The 15,773-nt window shown below is 37.9% G+C and overlaps 5 protein-coding genes across 9 annotated transcripts in view; 3 read left to right on the forward strand and 2 right to left on the reverse strand.

Moving 5' to 3' along the window:
• Window positions 1-1,480: 1,480 nt before the first annotated feature.
• Ak6 (adenylate kinase isoenzyme 6) lies at window positions 1,481-3,633 on the forward strand. 2 transcript variants are annotated; one of them, XM_018457349.1, is made up of 4 exons: window positions 1,481-1,874; window positions 1,944-2,095; window positions 3,066-3,140; window positions 3,207-3,633. In XM_018457349.1, the coding sequence occupies exons 1-4, from the start codon at window positions 1,835-1,837 to the stop codon at window positions 3,399-3,401; spliced, it is 462 nt and encodes a 153-aa protein (XP_018312851.1). In that variant the 5' UTR covers window positions 1,481-1,834; the 3' UTR covers window positions 3,402-3,633. The 2 variants fall into 2 exon arrangements, with proteins under 2 accessions (XP_018312851.1, XP_018312850.1); XM_018457348.1 differs by having other exon boundaries at window positions 1,483-1,874; window positions 3,066-3,633.
• Window positions 3,634-3,799: 166 nt separating this feature from the next.
• Window positions 3,800-4,754, reverse strand: Hsc20 (iron-sulfur cluster co-chaperone protein HscB-like protein, mitochondrial). Its single transcript, XM_018457347.1, has 3 exons — window positions 4,383-4,754; window positions 4,012-4,268; window positions 3,800-3,929 (listed from the first exon to the last, which is right to left on the reverse strand). Exons 1-3 carry the CDS (start codon window positions 4,737-4,739, stop codon window positions 3,800-3,802), a joined length of 744 nt encoding a protein of 247 aa, XP_018312849.1. The 5' UTR covers window positions 4,740-4,754.
• Window positions 4,755-5,611: 857 nt separating this feature from the next.
• Window positions 5,612-8,858, forward strand: hook (hook microtubule tethering protein). The gene is made up of 2 exons (XM_018457346.1): window positions 5,612-5,942; window positions 6,016-8,858. The coding sequence occupies exon 2, from the start codon at window positions 6,429-6,431 to the stop codon at window positions 8,496-8,498; it is 2,070 nt and encodes a 689-aa protein (XP_018312848.1). The 5' UTR covers window positions 5,612-5,942; window positions 6,016-6,428; the 3' UTR covers window positions 8,499-8,858.
• A 1,226-nt stretch (window positions 8,859-10,084) lies between these two features.
• Dhdds (Dehydrodolichyl diphosphate synthase subunit) lies at window positions 10,085-12,595 on the reverse strand. 2 transcript variants are annotated; one of them, XM_018457060.1, is made up of 6 exons: window positions 12,378-12,595; window positions 11,872-12,226; window positions 11,630-11,791; window positions 11,391-11,539; window positions 10,849-11,033; window positions 10,085-10,753 (listed from the first exon to the last, which is right to left on the reverse strand). In XM_018457060.1, exons 2-6 carry the CDS (start codon window positions 12,030-12,032, stop codon window positions 10,523-10,525), a joined length of 888 nt encoding a protein of 295 aa, XP_018312562.1. In that variant the 5' UTR covers window positions 12,033-12,226; window positions 12,378-12,595; the 3' UTR covers window positions 10,085-10,522. The 2 variants fall into 2 exon arrangements, with proteins under 2 accessions (XP_018312562.1, XP_018312561.1); XM_018457059.1 differs by lacking the exon at window positions 12,378-12,595 and having other exon boundaries at window positions 11,872-12,294.
• A 2,117-nt stretch (window positions 12,596-14,712) lies between these two features.
• BRWD3 (bromodomain and WD repeat-containing protein) overlaps window positions 14,713-15,773 on the forward strand; it is a 10,487-nt gene continuing 9,426 nt past the window's right edge. For all 3 annotated transcript variants that reach the window (XM_018457166.1, XM_018457168.1, XM_018457167.1), the window contains exons 1-4: window positions 14,713-14,876; window positions 14,997-15,055; window positions 15,145-15,174; window positions 15,425-15,484. In XM_018457166.1, coding sequence (XP_018312668.1) covers window positions 14,834-14,876; window positions 14,997-15,055; window positions 15,145-15,174; window positions 15,425-15,484 — 192 coding nt within the window. In that variant the 5' untranslated portion in view covers window positions 14,713-14,833. The remainder of the gene's footprint in view (window positions 14,877-14,996; window positions 15,056-15,144; window positions 15,175-15,424; window positions 15,485-15,773) is intronic.

Consider the following 15,773-nt stretch of genomic DNA (forward strand, 5'->3'; position numbering starts at 1 on the left):
GCCATTGATCGCATCGCAACGTCGCAAGCGTGTCGCAAGCGTTGCAGTCCAATCAGAGTCGAGCTAGCTTGACGTTGATTGGACCGCAACGCTTTCGACGCTGCGATGCGACTAATGTAGAACTAGCTTTATCCAGCTAGGAATCCAGCAAGAAAACAAGCATCGTGTGCTGTAGGCTTTAGTCCGGATCTACAATAGGTGTTTTAAGCCTTAAGTCGTAATGCGGGGTCTACAATAGAAGTCGTAGCGGTCGTAGGGTTTTAAGTTATAGAAAATTGACCAATCACAGTTGATTATTCTTCTCATATTCGACTGTGATTGGTCAATTTTCTACGACTTAAGACCCTACGACTGCTACGACTTCCATTGTACACCCCGCATAAGAATTTGACCAATTACAATCGAATTCGAAGAGAATATTCGACTATGATTGGTCGATTTCTTATGGCTTAAGGCTTATGTGGGGTTTACAATAGAAGTCGTAGCGGTCGTAAGGTCGTAAGTCGTAGAAAATTGACCAATCACAGTTGATTATTCTTCTCATATTCGACTGTGATTGGTCAATTTTCTACGATTTAAGACCCTACGACTGCTACGACTTCTATTGTAGACCCCGCATTAAGCCCAGTGTCCACGATGCTAGAAATCCGTCCGAGATCTCGGATGAAGAAAGAATTGACCAACCGCATTGATCATGTGACTAAATTGTTTAAATGTGATTGGTTAATTCTTTCTCTCCGAGATCTCGGACCAATTTCTAGCATCGTGGACACAAGGCTTTAGAATACCTACTCTATTGTAGATCCGGGGTTACTAAGCGCTCAGTGAGTGGTTGTAGGTTGTACTGAATGCACCTAATAGAGGTTTGTTCGCGTCGCATGCTCCAATATGCTCTTACCATAGCTCCTACTCACTCCAACGCGCTTGATAGAGTGAGTAGGAACTATGATAGGAGCATGTTGGAACATGTTGGAGCATGCGACGCGAACAAATCATAAGCCGGAATCCATAGTCCGGTTCTATCCCGGATCTACAGTAGGGTTTTAAGCTTTAAGCCGCAAGAAATTGACCAATTACAGTTGAATCCGAGGGGAATAATCGACTGTGATTCGTCCATTTCTTAAGACTTAAAACCCTATTGTAGATCCAGGGTTAATCTCAAGCAATGGATGGAATCCATAAACGTTGCTCAAGATTGTTGAAATTAAGGCCGGTATTCATAGTCAGTTCTTATATTCAAGATCATCTCAAGTTCAGCCTTGAGGTGTTACGAACCAATAAGAGAGCCACATTAGCGTATTAAGACATTACTTAAGACGATCTTGAAATAAGAATCGACTATGAATACCGGCCTAAGACCGAACTATGGATTCCGGCCAATGTCTCAAGATGCTAATACGGTTCTCTGATTGGTTCAGCTTAAGACCATTTCGAATCTTGAGCAACGTCTATGGATTCCTCCCTTAGTAATGCCAATTCCTGCATTCCTGGGTTCCTGTACACTAGCAGGAGTAGCAAGATCAACTAACAAGCAACCACGTGTGACGCGAATGGACTTCATGGATTGTATTCTGTGAATTTTTCTTTTAGTTTTTAGCAAACTCAGTTCGGACTATCACTGCAACAATTGTATACAACTGTATACAACAAATACGATACATATTATTATTACTATATTCAAGCACCGTGTTATTTCATGTGTCATCGTTGTTATTACGACACAGTCAACAACGCGGTCAACTCAGAAGGGCCACGCAGGGCCACGTATCATTAACAAAGAAATTAGCATCGATCTGATTGCTGTCACATTTGTATTTCTACATTATTCTACAAGATGAACATGCGTAGGAACGCACCTAACATTTTAATATGTGGTATGTAATAGTGTTGTTATTCAGTATAAATTTCGAATATCCTTAATAATTGTTGTCAATGTTTTTTAGGCACGCCTGGCGTAGGCAAGAGCGCGACGGCGCATATGTTGATGGAAAAAGCTAAACTAAACTGGCTCGACATCAGTAAAGTAGCTATTGAGACTGGATGTGTGAGCGAATATGATGAAGAGTTACAATGCAGCGTATTGGACGAGGAAGCGGTAATTATTCTTGTAGCGATAGTTACATTTAATTAATATGTTCTGTGTCACATGACTCTCTGGTAACCCACAGTAGACTTTCAAGTTGTTTTCTATTTAGGCTATCAAAGAAATTTAATCATAAAATTTCTGATATCATATGTGGATACATAATTAAATGTATGTGATATTGATACATCGACACTGGCTAGCAGTTTTTAATTGACTTTTAATTGATCTAAGACTTGGTATTATCAACATAAGATTAATTTCAATCTTGGTTTTTTAATTTATTGGGTGCATTCAGTACTAATGACCATTCACTGTGCGCTCAGTGAGCTCTTGTACCTGTTTGGTCTATATTTTTAGCTCTAATGGAATATGCCAATCAGATGCAAGAGCTCACTGAGCGCTCTACGCTTCTAGATGCAGCTAATGGGTGCATTCAGTACCACGATCGCTCTTGTATCTGTTTGGTCTATATTTTTAGTTCTAACGGAATATACCAATAAGATGCGCTCAGTGAGCGGCTGTAGTACTGAATGCACCCACTGTATGTACCCATTCTTTACCTTTTTCTAATTCTAAGAATATTTTAATTCTGAATCTAAGAAATTCTTGGAATTAGGAAAAAGTAAACAAAGTTAAATCAAGATTTAAGTTAAACTTACATTGGGGGGTAGAATTAGGGGTGAATTGAGTCCAAGAAACATACACAATGCAATTGTCTGTTGCTAATATAATACGAACATTAGACTTTGTTCTTTATAATCATAATTTTTGTAATTTTTTAAATCATTAAATATATGTTATTTAATAAATATAATGAACAAATAAAAACATGGATTATTGATAATCCATACAATGTTAAGTTATTTAAAATTGGCTAACAAGTTTGGTAGAATTAAAATTATGAAATATTTTCTGTACATTATATCGTCTAGGTCACACGTTAAACATACAAATTTTTGTTTGTAATATCTCTTTCTAGTTAGTAGATCTTGTGGAGAATTTTATGAGAGAAGGAGGACAAATCGTGGACTATCACAGTGCCGACTTATTCCCTGTAAGTTGGTTTGATATTGTATTTGTGCTCAGAACAAACAATACTATTTTATACGACCGTCTACAGGCAAGAGGTTATAGCAAGAAGAAATTAGAGAACAATATAGAAGCTGAAATTTTTGAAATTGTTATCCAAGAAGCACGAAATTTGTTTGAGCCAGAAATAGTGCATGAACTAACGAACGATACTCCAGATGAGCTGACACGTAATGTAGATAGAATTTGTCAATGGGTGGAACAATGGAAAATAGATAATATGTAAAAGTGACAAAATATGTAATAAACAGAGCATTTCTTATGTAGACATTTTCTCATGTAAAGCTCTCACGACTACGTTTTTCATATATACTTATTTAGATTGTAATTTTATTATAAATATATAAGCTTATCGACGCCATAAAATGTGATTGTACAAGTTCTAAAATCTATTAAGTAAACATCTGTACATATAACAAACACATAAGCACACATATATGTATGTATATACATACATACACGCATACATGTAACATAAACACATAAGTCTAGTATACATATAATACAATAGAAGAATATGTTTTCACATTTTATACAGCTAATAAAGAAATTAAAATTTTTCATGTAAAAAAAGAGTATCTGTAAACACAATATATTTATAAATCAGTTAAGTAAATGATATGTTTATTCTACTATACCTAGATCATGCTTTAGTTTCTTTAATCTATTATCTATAGTATCATAATATTTCATTTTTATTAAAATCTTTGTTGCTGTTTCAATATCTTCTTTACTGAACGCCTCTGCCACTTGCCTGAAATAAAAAGAATAGAAACAACATTAAGTACTAAATACGATTTTAATACAGATTTAAAGCTACGAAAAATGAAAATTACTTCGACATTTTATTGAGCAGTTCCTTAGATTCTTTGGCTAGCTTCAAGACTTTATTTTTGTTCTCTATTGCGTTTTCTATCTCTTCATTACGTTCCATAATCTCAATGAGAAATTCTGAATTCAAGCTGGTAGTGCCTTCTGGTATTGATATACCTTTTAATTCTAATATATACAATCCTCTTTTTAATGGATGCATCAGCGTGTTATAAGCCTTATTTATTAAAGATGACAACTTCTCTGAGATTTGCCTTTCTTTCTATTGACAGTTAAAACAAATTTCACTTACAGATAAGAAAAGAAAGTTGTAATTATCATAAATTAAGAAACTTCTAAGAGAAGATCATCTAAGTTTTATTCAATGAATACTTACTTCAGATTTATTACCAAACTTATCGGGATGCAGCATTTTTTGAAGTTCTCTATACTTTGTATGAATTTCCTCATTCACCACATTGTAATCCCTTTTGATTCCCATGATATCAAAATAATTCAAGTTCTGTGGCAATTCCTGCAATACTTTACACTTTGAGCAGAATAACTCGGACTTGTACACATAGTCGCAATTCCAACACTTGGATGGACTGTCACTGCAGAATCTCAAGGATCTCAAAGGAATGGTAGAATGAATCGTAGTCCTCGATGGTGCATGATGCGAATACAGTTTACATTTCTGCTTAACTGGGCTCACCGCCACCGCGGATTTTCTAATGATTCTTACCAAAAACATTTTAGGATGATTTTATAATCTAAAAAAGATAAATAATTTTCATTAAAAAAAGGATAACGCAATCATAAAAATGTTGTATCTTATGCTATTACTTGGAAAAACATACTGCTGTCTTATCATTTTAAGCAAAAAAATTAATCCTATGCATAATATAATTCAGAAACAAAAACTATAACCACATTATGTACGAGCTTAGAAGTTAAATTGATCAAATCCACTTTTAATAGATAATTTTAATTTTAGTGCTTACTTTCCAACAGTTGATGAATTTAACATACGAGAAACTTATACAGAGATTAGTTTATGTATGTACAACTTTAAATTATACTTTTTATATTATATATGATGAAGTTATTTCGTAAAAAGAAAAAGTAAGAAAATTTTTGCAAAATTTTTCGTTTGTTTTTACATTGTTTATTTCTTACAATAAAAACTATTAATCTTATCATTTAATGTCTTATCATAGACTTGTATTATGAGTCCTATTCTGTAATATTTCACGATATTCTATCGAAAGATTGTCGTTAGTGAACAACTTTTCCATAAATTATTATGTTAATTATGTGCATTAACAACAAAAAAGTAACAAAATTAATAAATAATAAAGGTCGTAACTTAACATATATCTTTCTATTATTGTCGAATTTAGGAACAAGTTTATTGTTATTTTGTTACAATAATAAAAATTCTCTTCTAACGATAATTATTCAATAATGACATCATTACGGATTACAGAATACGATTCTAACTTAAATAATAACTAATAATAACTATTCTATCCTAACCTGTCTACTATATACATACACCCACACACATACATACACACGCACACATACATAAATAAATACTTTCATTACGTATCCTATCACACGATCACTCCGTTCTCTGTGTTCCCCTTTCTACTTTTTTATATAAATATAAATATATTGCCCGTTCGCAAATACGTGCCGGATCGATCAAACTCGATCATTAGAATCACTCCTGCTGCTCGAATGCTGCTGCCATGAAGGATTATTAAATAAAAAATCAGTGGTGACAGCTGGATTCCCAACAATCCCAATCCTTTACAACTCCCACTTGCCACGCTTTCCGAAGGAAGAAACGTCAAAAATTCCCACTGGATTCGCGTTCCACGAGACGGTAATTAACGATTAGAACGAGATAGTCTTAAATCCTGCGGTGAAAATCGTGAAAAAGACCAAGGTAATTCGGAGGGAGAAAAAGAAAGTGCGAGATGTACGTAACGCTTATGACTAAAATTTGTTTTATCTTCCAGGTGCGGAATACGCGGAGGAGAACGATGGTCAGCCCGGACGTTTCCCTTGTTGGTTGACGTGCGCCATGCAGGATAGAATTATCGCGCGTTACATGCACGAGTTGTTATCTGAGGCGGTGCTCGAATTTCGCGATTTCCGCCTCGATAAAGCGCTATCGGACCGTAACGGCGCGCGATGACAGTGGCCGTTCTGCATTTTTTGGTTAGCTGGAGCACGCACGCGAGCAGATAGTCCTTGGTTCACCACAATCCTCGGACACGTGTGACAGTGTCCCGATTCGACGTTCGATATACGGGATTATGAATTCGACCGAGAATCGCGGTCACAAGGACGACACGATTAACGGAATTTGACGAGGCCACATCATCAGCGAGTTTCAGAACTTTCCCAGGTCCAGGAAAAAAGAAACGAAATGGGGGACCATCGGCAACAGTTGGACTACTTGATCAAGTGGTTGGCTACCTTCGACCTCCAAGCGCCACACAATTCCGTGGAAGAGATAAGCGACGGAGTTGCCTTAGCTGAAGCCTTAGCCAAAATCGCACCAGAATGGTTTACGGCGGTGTGGAAGGCGAAGATCAAGACAGACGTGGGTACCAACTGGCGTCTTAGAGTGAGCAACATGAAGAAGATCGTGGAGGCTGTGATGGAGTACTATGTGGAATGTTTGAACCAACAATTATCTGGCTACGTTAAGCCGGATGCGACCAAGATAGGCGAGCACTGCGACAGCGACGAGCTGCGCCGCCTGCTGCAGCTGATCCTCGGCTGCGCCGTCAATTGTAATCAAAAGCAGCTACTCATCACCAGGATAATGGGTATGGAAGAGACGGTACAGCAGGTGTTAATGCAAAGTATCCAGGAGGTGAACTTCGAGTCTCTAGTGCCAGATGTGCCAGACAGTACTCAACAGAGACTCTATGCCGATTTCCAGGCGGCAGTGGACATGAGAGATCAGCTGGCACAGAAATGTCACGAACTCGATCAACAACTCTCTCTGTTACAAGAAGAGAAGATCGCATTGATCGCGGAGAATAAGAAACTCCAGGAGCGGCTGGACGAGTTTGAGAACCCGGAAGAATCCTTTAAGTATTCCGAGCGAAAGCAAGTGGAAGCATTGAAGGATGAACTATTCAAGATGGAGACTTCCAGGGATGATTATAGATTGAAGGTAGAGCTGTTGGAAAAAGAAAAGTTGGAGTTGCAGTCGAGGAATGAGAATTTACAAAAGGCGGCTGACGAAAGAAACCACCTGAAGGACGAGGTAGATGCCTTGAGAGAAAACACAGACAAAGTAGAAAGGTATGAAATCATGATAGAGTCATACAAAAAGAAGATAGAAGACGCGAGCGACCTTAAGAGACAGTTAAAGATATCAGAGGATAATAATAAAGAGAATATACAATTCAAATTTAAGTATGAGGAAGAAATTAAGCTCACAACAAAGTTACGTAATCATCTGGAGTTATGCAAGCAACAGCGCACAGAAGCCCATCACAAGCTGGATGAAAAGAGCAACAAGTGCGATCGGCTGGAGTTTGATTGCAAGAAAATGGAAGCAAAGCTGGGCGCTGTAGAAAGGGAGAGAGATCGGCTGATTGTCGAAAGGGACACCCTAAAAGAGATGAACGAGGAGTTGAAGTGCATGCAATTGCAAGCCACCGAAAACGTGGCAAAACCCAGCACTGACAACACCAGTGTTTCCGGGTCGGAAATGATGCCATTTGAGGTAAAAGAAAAGCTGTTTTGCCTACAAATGGAGAACAAGATGATGAAGATGAAGTTGAATGGCAATGAGGACAAGCTGCCGAACATGCAAGCGCTACTTGAGGATTCTGAGGAACGTTTTAACACGAAGCAAGAACAACTTCGCAAGGCAAATCAGAGGATAATGGAGTTAGAAACCCAATTGGAGGAAACGGTGGGTACTCAAGTTAGCGGTGACAGTAAGAGTGACAATGTAAGTCCGAATCAGAAGCTGTTGCAACTGCAGGACGAACTACGGAAAGTGCAAGCTGACAAAGAACGACTGACGCTGCAGCTCGAGGAACGTGAAAGTGCTCTGCAGACTCAGAAGCAGGAAGCCTTCGCTCTTCAGGAGAAACTCACGCGGAAAAAGTATGAGAACGCAGCGCTGGAGGAACGCCACAAGAAGTACATTGATAAGGCCAAGAGTGTCATAAAAAGCCTCGATCCGAAGCAGAATAATTCTTCGCCGAACGAAGTCATCATGTTGCGCAACCAACTGATGGAGCAACGTAAGATGATCGAGGACATGGAACGTTCCATGAAGGAGTCCAGGTTGCTGCGAGAGATGGAGGAGAAGCTGATGGTGACCGCCTTTCATAGATTGGGCGGGAATTGCCACAGAGAGGTGATGGATCAGCGCCTGGCGGCGCTTAGTGCGGGACAGGGTCAATCTTTTCTAGCCAGACAAAGGCAACCCGTGTCGAGACGTTATCCGCCTTATAACTCGAAATAAGGAAACGTGCAAAAGAAAGTTAGAAAGTTGATTTGACATTTATAAGTATTATTATCATATGAAGTGGTAAATGGTCGTTTGAGGTGATGTTCTCAACAGTGCGATAAATATGATATCACATATTTGAATTCATGAACTTGATCACAGATTTATTCATCTGCCCATTTATTCAGCGTCATATTGACTCGTACCATAATATTAAGATGCCACATTTATCTCCTTGTTACGATTGTCTCAATTGATTGTATTTCTTTCGATGTAGATACAATTGAATGATTTCGAGCAAAAGTGAAATATCTCCACTTTTTAAGTAAGTAAAAAGATTGCTTTTTTACGAAGTTTTGTGGAGTTAATAATATAGAAACTGTGCTTACAAACTGTTAACAAATGAACTTTTTTCTAACCATTTTTACATTATGTATCCAGCCAATTTTTTGTCTTCCTGTGAATATAATTTTAACATTCGAATTTTCAAATTTTCATTCAATTACATACAAAGATTTTCTAGCTATTAGAGATGTGCCAACATGTTCCTATATCTTTAATGAGTATGTAAAAAAATAATCGCACAAATATCTCCAACAGTTAGAAAAGCAAACTAAATTTTTGTACTATGATTGTATCTATATCGCAGAGGTTTACCATCATTATCTTATCTCAATCAGGTTTTCAATAAAAGATATATTGAATTGTAAATAAGATTACATATAGATATTGGAATGTTTTACTTCGCGTTAGGCTAAATATTACACAAAATGTTGAATATTCTGTAATATTTTAGAAATTTTATCCCACGTAGAGATATTTTAAATCATACTTAATCACGAAGAACACTTATCGTTTGAATATTGTATATATTTACAATGTTGACACTTCTTTCAACAGAGTGACTGACACTAAATGTACATTCATAAATATTGTTATTTGCTTTGTGCAACAATACATGATAAACCAAATTATTGTAAATAATGTATAGAGCGTCCTATACACTTTTCTTGGATTTGAAAAATATAATATAAATTATATATAAATATTGCAACGCAAAGAATTCGTATATTTATATCATTGTAGTCACGCGCGTTAATATTATTATGATTAACATTATTTATTTCACATATGTATAATTTATGTTATATACATTTGTTTTACAATTTTATTTTACAAATCTCCAATGCACATGGCAATGAAGAACAATTGGAAAACTTAAGGCATGGAATGTACATACAGAGATAAATACATAAATGCGCTATATTAACATATGACACATGGATGGTATGGAAGCGAATTTCATCAATATCTATACAGTTATGATGCGACGTTTCAAAAAACAAATATTTCATTGTAATAGCAAAATGTTTGTTGAAATTGTTATAATTCATTATTAAATTTTTTTATTGGCAAGATTGATTGTTCGATAAATTACTTATGTATTTAACTTATACATATTTTATCTGCCTTCTAATTATCTAATCTCTTCATAAGTATGAATTTATTTTACATGTCATTTTATACGAGAGAAATATGAAATCAATTCTGTACAAGTAAAAATTCTAATAATTGTTCAAATGTTTCAATATTAGATTTTGAACAGTTTATATATCCCAAAGACTTCATTATTGTTTTCTAAAACATTTTATGTAATTGGAAGTATCTGTAGCTATCTATCCCTGAGTTTACGATACTGTAGACGTATCAAAACAAATATTTGTATAAATTTTGACATTAGTTTTCACATATAATTATCTGTTTAATCGCTTGACTAGTTCCTATACATATGATTACAAACTGACATATAGATACATTTGTAAATGTAGGTATTTTTAATTTTGGTGATGCAACAAGACATAGTACAATTTAATTGTTAGAATAATTTGTCAGACAAATTCAAAATAGAATGAAATTACCTGGGACAAATATGATAAACTACATTATAATGGAAAGTTGATTTGAAGAAAATATATGCAACATATATTTTCAGTATTTTCACCCTACACTTTATCTACTAGAGTAGCGTTTATTTATTTCTAGGATTGAACTGCTGATAGATATAATTTTTCGATTGCCATGTCACGTTTGTTATGCAACTTATCTACGTACATGGATACTCTACTATTATGCATGATTGGTTTCAAATTTTTTCTATTTTTCTGCAAGCTAGGATAACATCTTTGATAATAAAAAATTGCACTAAGAAAATTCCATATATTGAATTCAGGCCACAATACTTCGGTAAAGTAGATACAAGTGTTGGAAATCTGAAAGAAATTTAGGTAAAATTTTTAAATGCAGAGTTCTGCTTTGATTACAAGGAGATAGATTCAAGTCACAAAAATTAAATACGTTTTCTTACTTGCCACATGAGGAAATCACTAAGTCGAATTTCTCCGGAAGTACGAATTAATAAGTCTGGATTTGGAGACTTGAAAGTGTACAAACAATCAGTAATTAAATCTTCGTTAATATCTTCTGGTAAAATATCAGCATCCTTTACACCTTGTATTATATCCTTAATTGCATGAGTAATTTCATCCCTTGCTATAGCAAAATATATGTCACAAAACTAATTATCCAGAGAGTAATATCAATGATTTTTTCAAATCGTTTTAGGTTGTTCTAGGAGCACACTGTTAGCACTATTGCATCATTCTATCTTAATTGTTTATGAGACATAAAACAAGAGACTGACATAAAACAGGATGATGCAATAACGCTAACTAAGTCGAATTTCTCCGGAAGTACGAATTAATAAGTCTGGATTTGGAGACTTGAAAGTGTACAAACAATCAGTAATTAAATCTTCGTTAATATCTTCTGGTAAAATATCAGACGCAGCCTTAGTGTAATGTATAAAATCAAATGTACCTAAATATGGTTCATTGTAATTATACTTACATGTATAAGCAAAAGCAAGATTTAAAAATGCTCTATTATTTTTCCTAGTAATAGTCATAGCTTCAGCAATTAATTTGCATAGATCTTCTGGAATCAGGGACAAATTGCCAATCACACGAACACATACTCCAACATCCATCAATTTTTCTCTAGAAATTATTTATAAATTTGTAATAAAAAAATTTGTATTGTGCTGCGATGTGATACCTAATTTAAAAAATATTAAACGTTACACATACTTCTCTTTTAAGAGACACTTGAACTTTTCCCTGGCAAGGTCCATGAGAGTATCAACTTCTTCTTTGCTACGTTTAAAGTTTTCTATACTAAATGCATAAACTGTGACTTCTACAACACCGAGATCCATGCACCAGTTTAACATCTCAGTCATTTTGTCGAATCTGTCGTAAATAGAATATAAGATATGAAACAAACGAACAACGGGCCAGTAGATCTGCAAACTCTATTGAAAAATACATACCCTTTTGAGTGTCCTTCCCCTTTTTCCAAGTTCTGTTTATTCGCATAACGTCTGTTACCATCCATGATAAACGCCACGTGTTTAGGTACTTCGCCGGTCTTAATAATCCTTAAAGCCAGGGATTGAAACCAACTCAAAGTGCATTCCTTTAGCCACGACATCGTATTTTAAATTTCACGTTCGGAACTGTACCGCATACGAAAATGTACTGCGCTCGACTGACTCTCTTCAAAAGTTTCTGTCACATTCACTGTTCAATATTCAATACTTGTTGACGAACACAAGATATATGGTACTCGTTAGCACGATAAAGACGATATCAGCTGCCGATCATCATCTAACCTTCGAATCGTAACTTAAAAAATAAATTACACAGTTTCAAAAACTTTCCAGGTTATTTCTGTACATTTCCGTAATCATCTTAATTACACGTTTTATCTACACGTCAATTTGAACATATTATCGATAGCATGTTAGGTTATCTTCGAGGTATTCTCGACTCCTACCTAATTACTCCGAACGAAATACCGACAAAAACCAGGCGCGGTTTACTCGTAGCTCTCTGTCTCTCTTTTTCTCTCTCTCTCTCTTTTTTTCATCCAGCGCGAGCCAGGGACGTCGGAATAGCTATCGTGATTCTCATCGAACATTTTTTTCGTTGAATCGGTCGAATTCGAATCGAACACCTGCGATCGCCGGCATCGTCAACGATCTAAGACCATCTAATATACAATTAATTCAATTAAAGTGTGATACTGTACGATCTTTAATAGATGCAGATTGAAAATTCAATACAGAGAAAAAGAAATGCAGAAAAAGAATTGATTCAACGCGCACGACATTCGTGCGAGCGTGAATGAAGCGTGAGAGCCTTTATTTTCCTATTCATTCAACGCGACCGCCATATTGGACCGCGTCACCTCTCTCTCACGTGAAGTGAGTTGCAGGTGTAGGTTGCAGGCGCGTATCGCGAAAATAGAAACGACAGGTGCATTCCGTTTTACGCATGATACACGCATGATGTGTCATTTTATCTTTTTTTAATGTTCGATGAACAACAAGGATAAAATGATAAATCATGCGTAAAACGGAACGCACCTGATAGCGGATTCGAACAAAATGCGACTTTGTGAAGATAGCAAATTCACCTTAAATTCATAATCCACACCTACATAATTCATACGCGTGCACTCATGCGATGTTATTTGCACTTTTTGCACTCAAAGGGTGCGTTCCGAGTTACGCATGAAGCGCATGATGCATCATTTATCCTTGTTGTTTATCAAATAATAAAGAAGGATAAAACGATACATCAAAATCTGCGCTCGCTCTCTCTCTCTCTCTCTCTCCCCCTTCTTCCAACACTCGAAAATGCATCTATCTTGTTTCAGTACAAAAATTTTTAAGAATTTTCAGCAACACGAAATCTAAGGTCGGAATCAGACTACGCATTGAAGATTGAGATTAAAGATTGAAAAATTCAAATTTGACCAATCGAAACGAAAGGAGCTAAAATTTCATTGTCCTTATTGGTCAAATTTCAATCTTCAATCTTCACCCCTATATAATAATACGTATTCACCCCTACATAAAGATTTTTTGCTTGAAATCCTCAAAAATTTTTGCACCTAAAACGAGATAAATATATATTCAAGCGTTGAAAAGAGAGAGAAAACGAAGATGCTGAGTGTAAAAAGTGTAAAGCAATGCAACAGAGCTATACATTAATATATATGTACATAAATTTGCACACTTGCACGCATCACACATACACATACACACAATTATGTGCATGCGCGCACGCTCTCACGCTCTCACTAGCCTGCTACGCACCAGTACGCACCGCACATGTCGTCGTGACCGTTTCCGCGATTGCGCCATGAGCGTATTTTCTTTACTTCTTTCCTTTCCCAATTCTTTAATCATCAACGTACAGCTGCAACAAACAAGGAGGCTGCCTCCATAAAGTTCGTCCTATATAAATTCACATATAATCTGCAACGGTTGTTCGTGATTGATAACAATCGCGTACGCAATCTGACACAATAAATTACGATCTTACTCGAATCGATACACGTTGCGTTTCCCGATGCAGGTCGATATGATCTTTCACAATTTGCCTTACAGATTTATATACGCTTATTAATTACATTGGAAAGTTGTACGAATCGAAGATGTACGATGAGGCGAGCCGTGTGAGCGATAATAATTTCACTTTTGATGTAACTTTAATACATAATTTTTCTTTAGTTTTGTTGTGGACTTCGTCGATCATCGTGCACGAACGTCCACCGAATAATCTTCTTTTTAAATAACTTTTAATTCGTTCTATAATGAAGATATTACGTGCAGGAGAAATCATTGGTGGATTATGCAACATTCGTGTTTTTATTTACATTACTTTTCCGTCGCGTATCGTTTCTGTAAAACAAATTATACGATTTACAATTTTGTTTTGATCAAATTCGTGATTCGTTAGATCAACCGCGAGATATTTTCAAGCGTGGCGCGCTCAATGGCGGATTCATCGTTTCGCTGATAGGCTCCCGGATGATGTAACCCGGATGTTCGCCATGTTTCCTCGTAACAGCGTGTGAGGCATAAAATTTGTCGGTATGACCTTACAAAATTTGTCAGAAATCTGGTAATCGATCGTTGGACCGTACGCAGGAAATTCCCGATTAACGATAGCGACATCCGAAAAATTGTCACGCGACACGACGGCGTGAGTTGGCCGGGGCCCCGCGCGATGGCGCTTACGCGCCTGTCCGTTGGACGGCGCGGCGCGCCACCATTGGGGGACTATTTCGCGTCGAGTAGGCAAGTCGCGTATGCGCGTTGCGGTCTCTCGGACAGTAGAGAAAATGAACACCACGGTGGTTATCGCGGCGCTAGAAGCCGTAAGCCCGATGTTCCCGTCGTCATCCGTAAGTGAATAGGAAAATCGATCGGATCGGCCGTGATGGAGGGCAGCGCGTCCAGGATCGAGTCCGGGATTGCACCAGGTAACGCGGATACGCCGTAACGGCGAAGCGAACACGACACGGACTAGTCGTGTGCCTTACCGTCGCGCCGTTACGTTTCGCCGTCACTAAAGCGCCCTGCGCATCTCTTTTTTTTTCCAGAGCTGTACTTCCTCATCGTTAAGTTTCTCGAGGTGGGCATCTGTCCGGAGGCCGCGACGGTAAGTGAACGATATCCCGGGCTACGTTCCACATTCCGCGTACGAGACTACGATCGCGTCACGCGAACACTCAACGCGCTTTGTTTCAGATACTGAAGCGGGAATTGGAGCGTACCGAGGTAAGCCGTACGGCGGGCCCGACACTGTATACAACGCGACTCGCAAGAGCACATGGCTCGCACGTGGTTTCTGCTTGTCAAAACATTAGAATCTCAAGGTCACTGACCTTGGTCGATCGCGAGGTATCGTGGTCACTCACGGTGCACGATCGGCGCCCCTGCCGATCGAGCTCGCCGATCGATCGGCATTAATTCCCCCTCCCTCCCCCTTGTCCCTTTTATGGATTTTAGATCATCCCTCTGTTCGCAGGTATTACCGGCGCGTATCGACTGGGAGGGCAATGTGCATAGTCAGTCGTTCGAGGAGTTGGTGAGTATGGCACGCATCGTCGCGACATGGCGATCGGTACGGCGAGGCGAGCGTGGGACCTCGAGTCACCGTGCGACGCGAGTCCCTCGGGCCGCGTCGCAAGGTGGTTCGATGAAATTGTGCGCCGAGCGCACGGAGTATCTCCGTCGAATCGCGGGGGGTTGCTCTACCCCCTTTTGATCCCACCGCCTTCGCAGTGATTCCTCTCGCGTCGCTCGTTCCCTCTCTCTCTCTCTCGAACTCGTGTTGTGACCGTTCGCCACAGTTCCCCCACTACAGCCATCCGTCG

The sequence above is a fragment of the Mycetomoellerius zeteki genome, unplaced genomic scaffold (genome assembly GCF_001594055.1).
Source record: "Mycetomoellerius zeteki isolate Tzet28-1 unplaced genomic scaffold, Tzet1.0 scaffold62, whole genome shotgun sequence".
Classification (NCBI taxonomy): Eukaryota; Metazoa; Arthropoda; class Insecta; order Hymenoptera; family Formicidae; genus Mycetomoellerius; species Mycetomoellerius zeteki.

Coding starts and splice junctions, on each gene's coding strand:
- Ak6 (XM_018457348.1), top strand. CDS start 1,835: ATGAACATGCGTAGGAACGCACCTAACATTTTAATATGTG. Junction 1,875..1,943: donor ACCTAACATTTTAATATGTG/GTATGTAATAGT, acceptor AATGTTTTTTAG/GCACGCCTGGCGTAGGCAAG. Junction 2,096..3,065: donor GCGTATTGGACGAGGAAGCG/GTAATTATTCTT, acceptor ATCTCTTTCTAG/TTAGTAGATCTTGTGGAGAA.
- Hsc20 (XM_018457347.1), bottom strand. CDS start 4,739: ATGTTTTTGGTAAGAATCATTAGAAAATCCGCGGTGGCGGTGAGCCCA. Junction 4,269..4,382: donor AGTTTGGTAATAAATCTGAA/GTAAGTATTCAT, acceptor AACTGTCAATAG/AAAGAAAGGCAAATCTCAGA. Junction 3,930..4,011: donor CTGCTCAATAAAATGTCGAA/GTAATTTTCATT, acceptor TTTTTATTTCAG/GCAAGTGGCAGAGGCGTTCA.
- hook (XM_018457346.1), top strand. CDS start 6,429: ATGGGGGACCATCGGCAACAGTTGGACTACTTGATCAAGTGGTTGGCT.
- Dhdds (XM_018457060.1), bottom strand. CDS start 12,032: ATGTCGTGGCTAAAGGAATGCACTTTGAGTTGGTTTCAATCCCTGGCT. Junction 11,540..11,629: donor AAGTGTCTCTTAAAAGAGAA/GTATGTGTAACG, acceptor AATAATTTCTAG/AGAAAAATTGATGGATGTTG. Junction 11,034..11,390: donor TCTTGCTTTTGCTTATACAT/GTAAGTATAATT, acceptor ATTTTGCTATAG/CAAGGGATGAAATTACTCAT.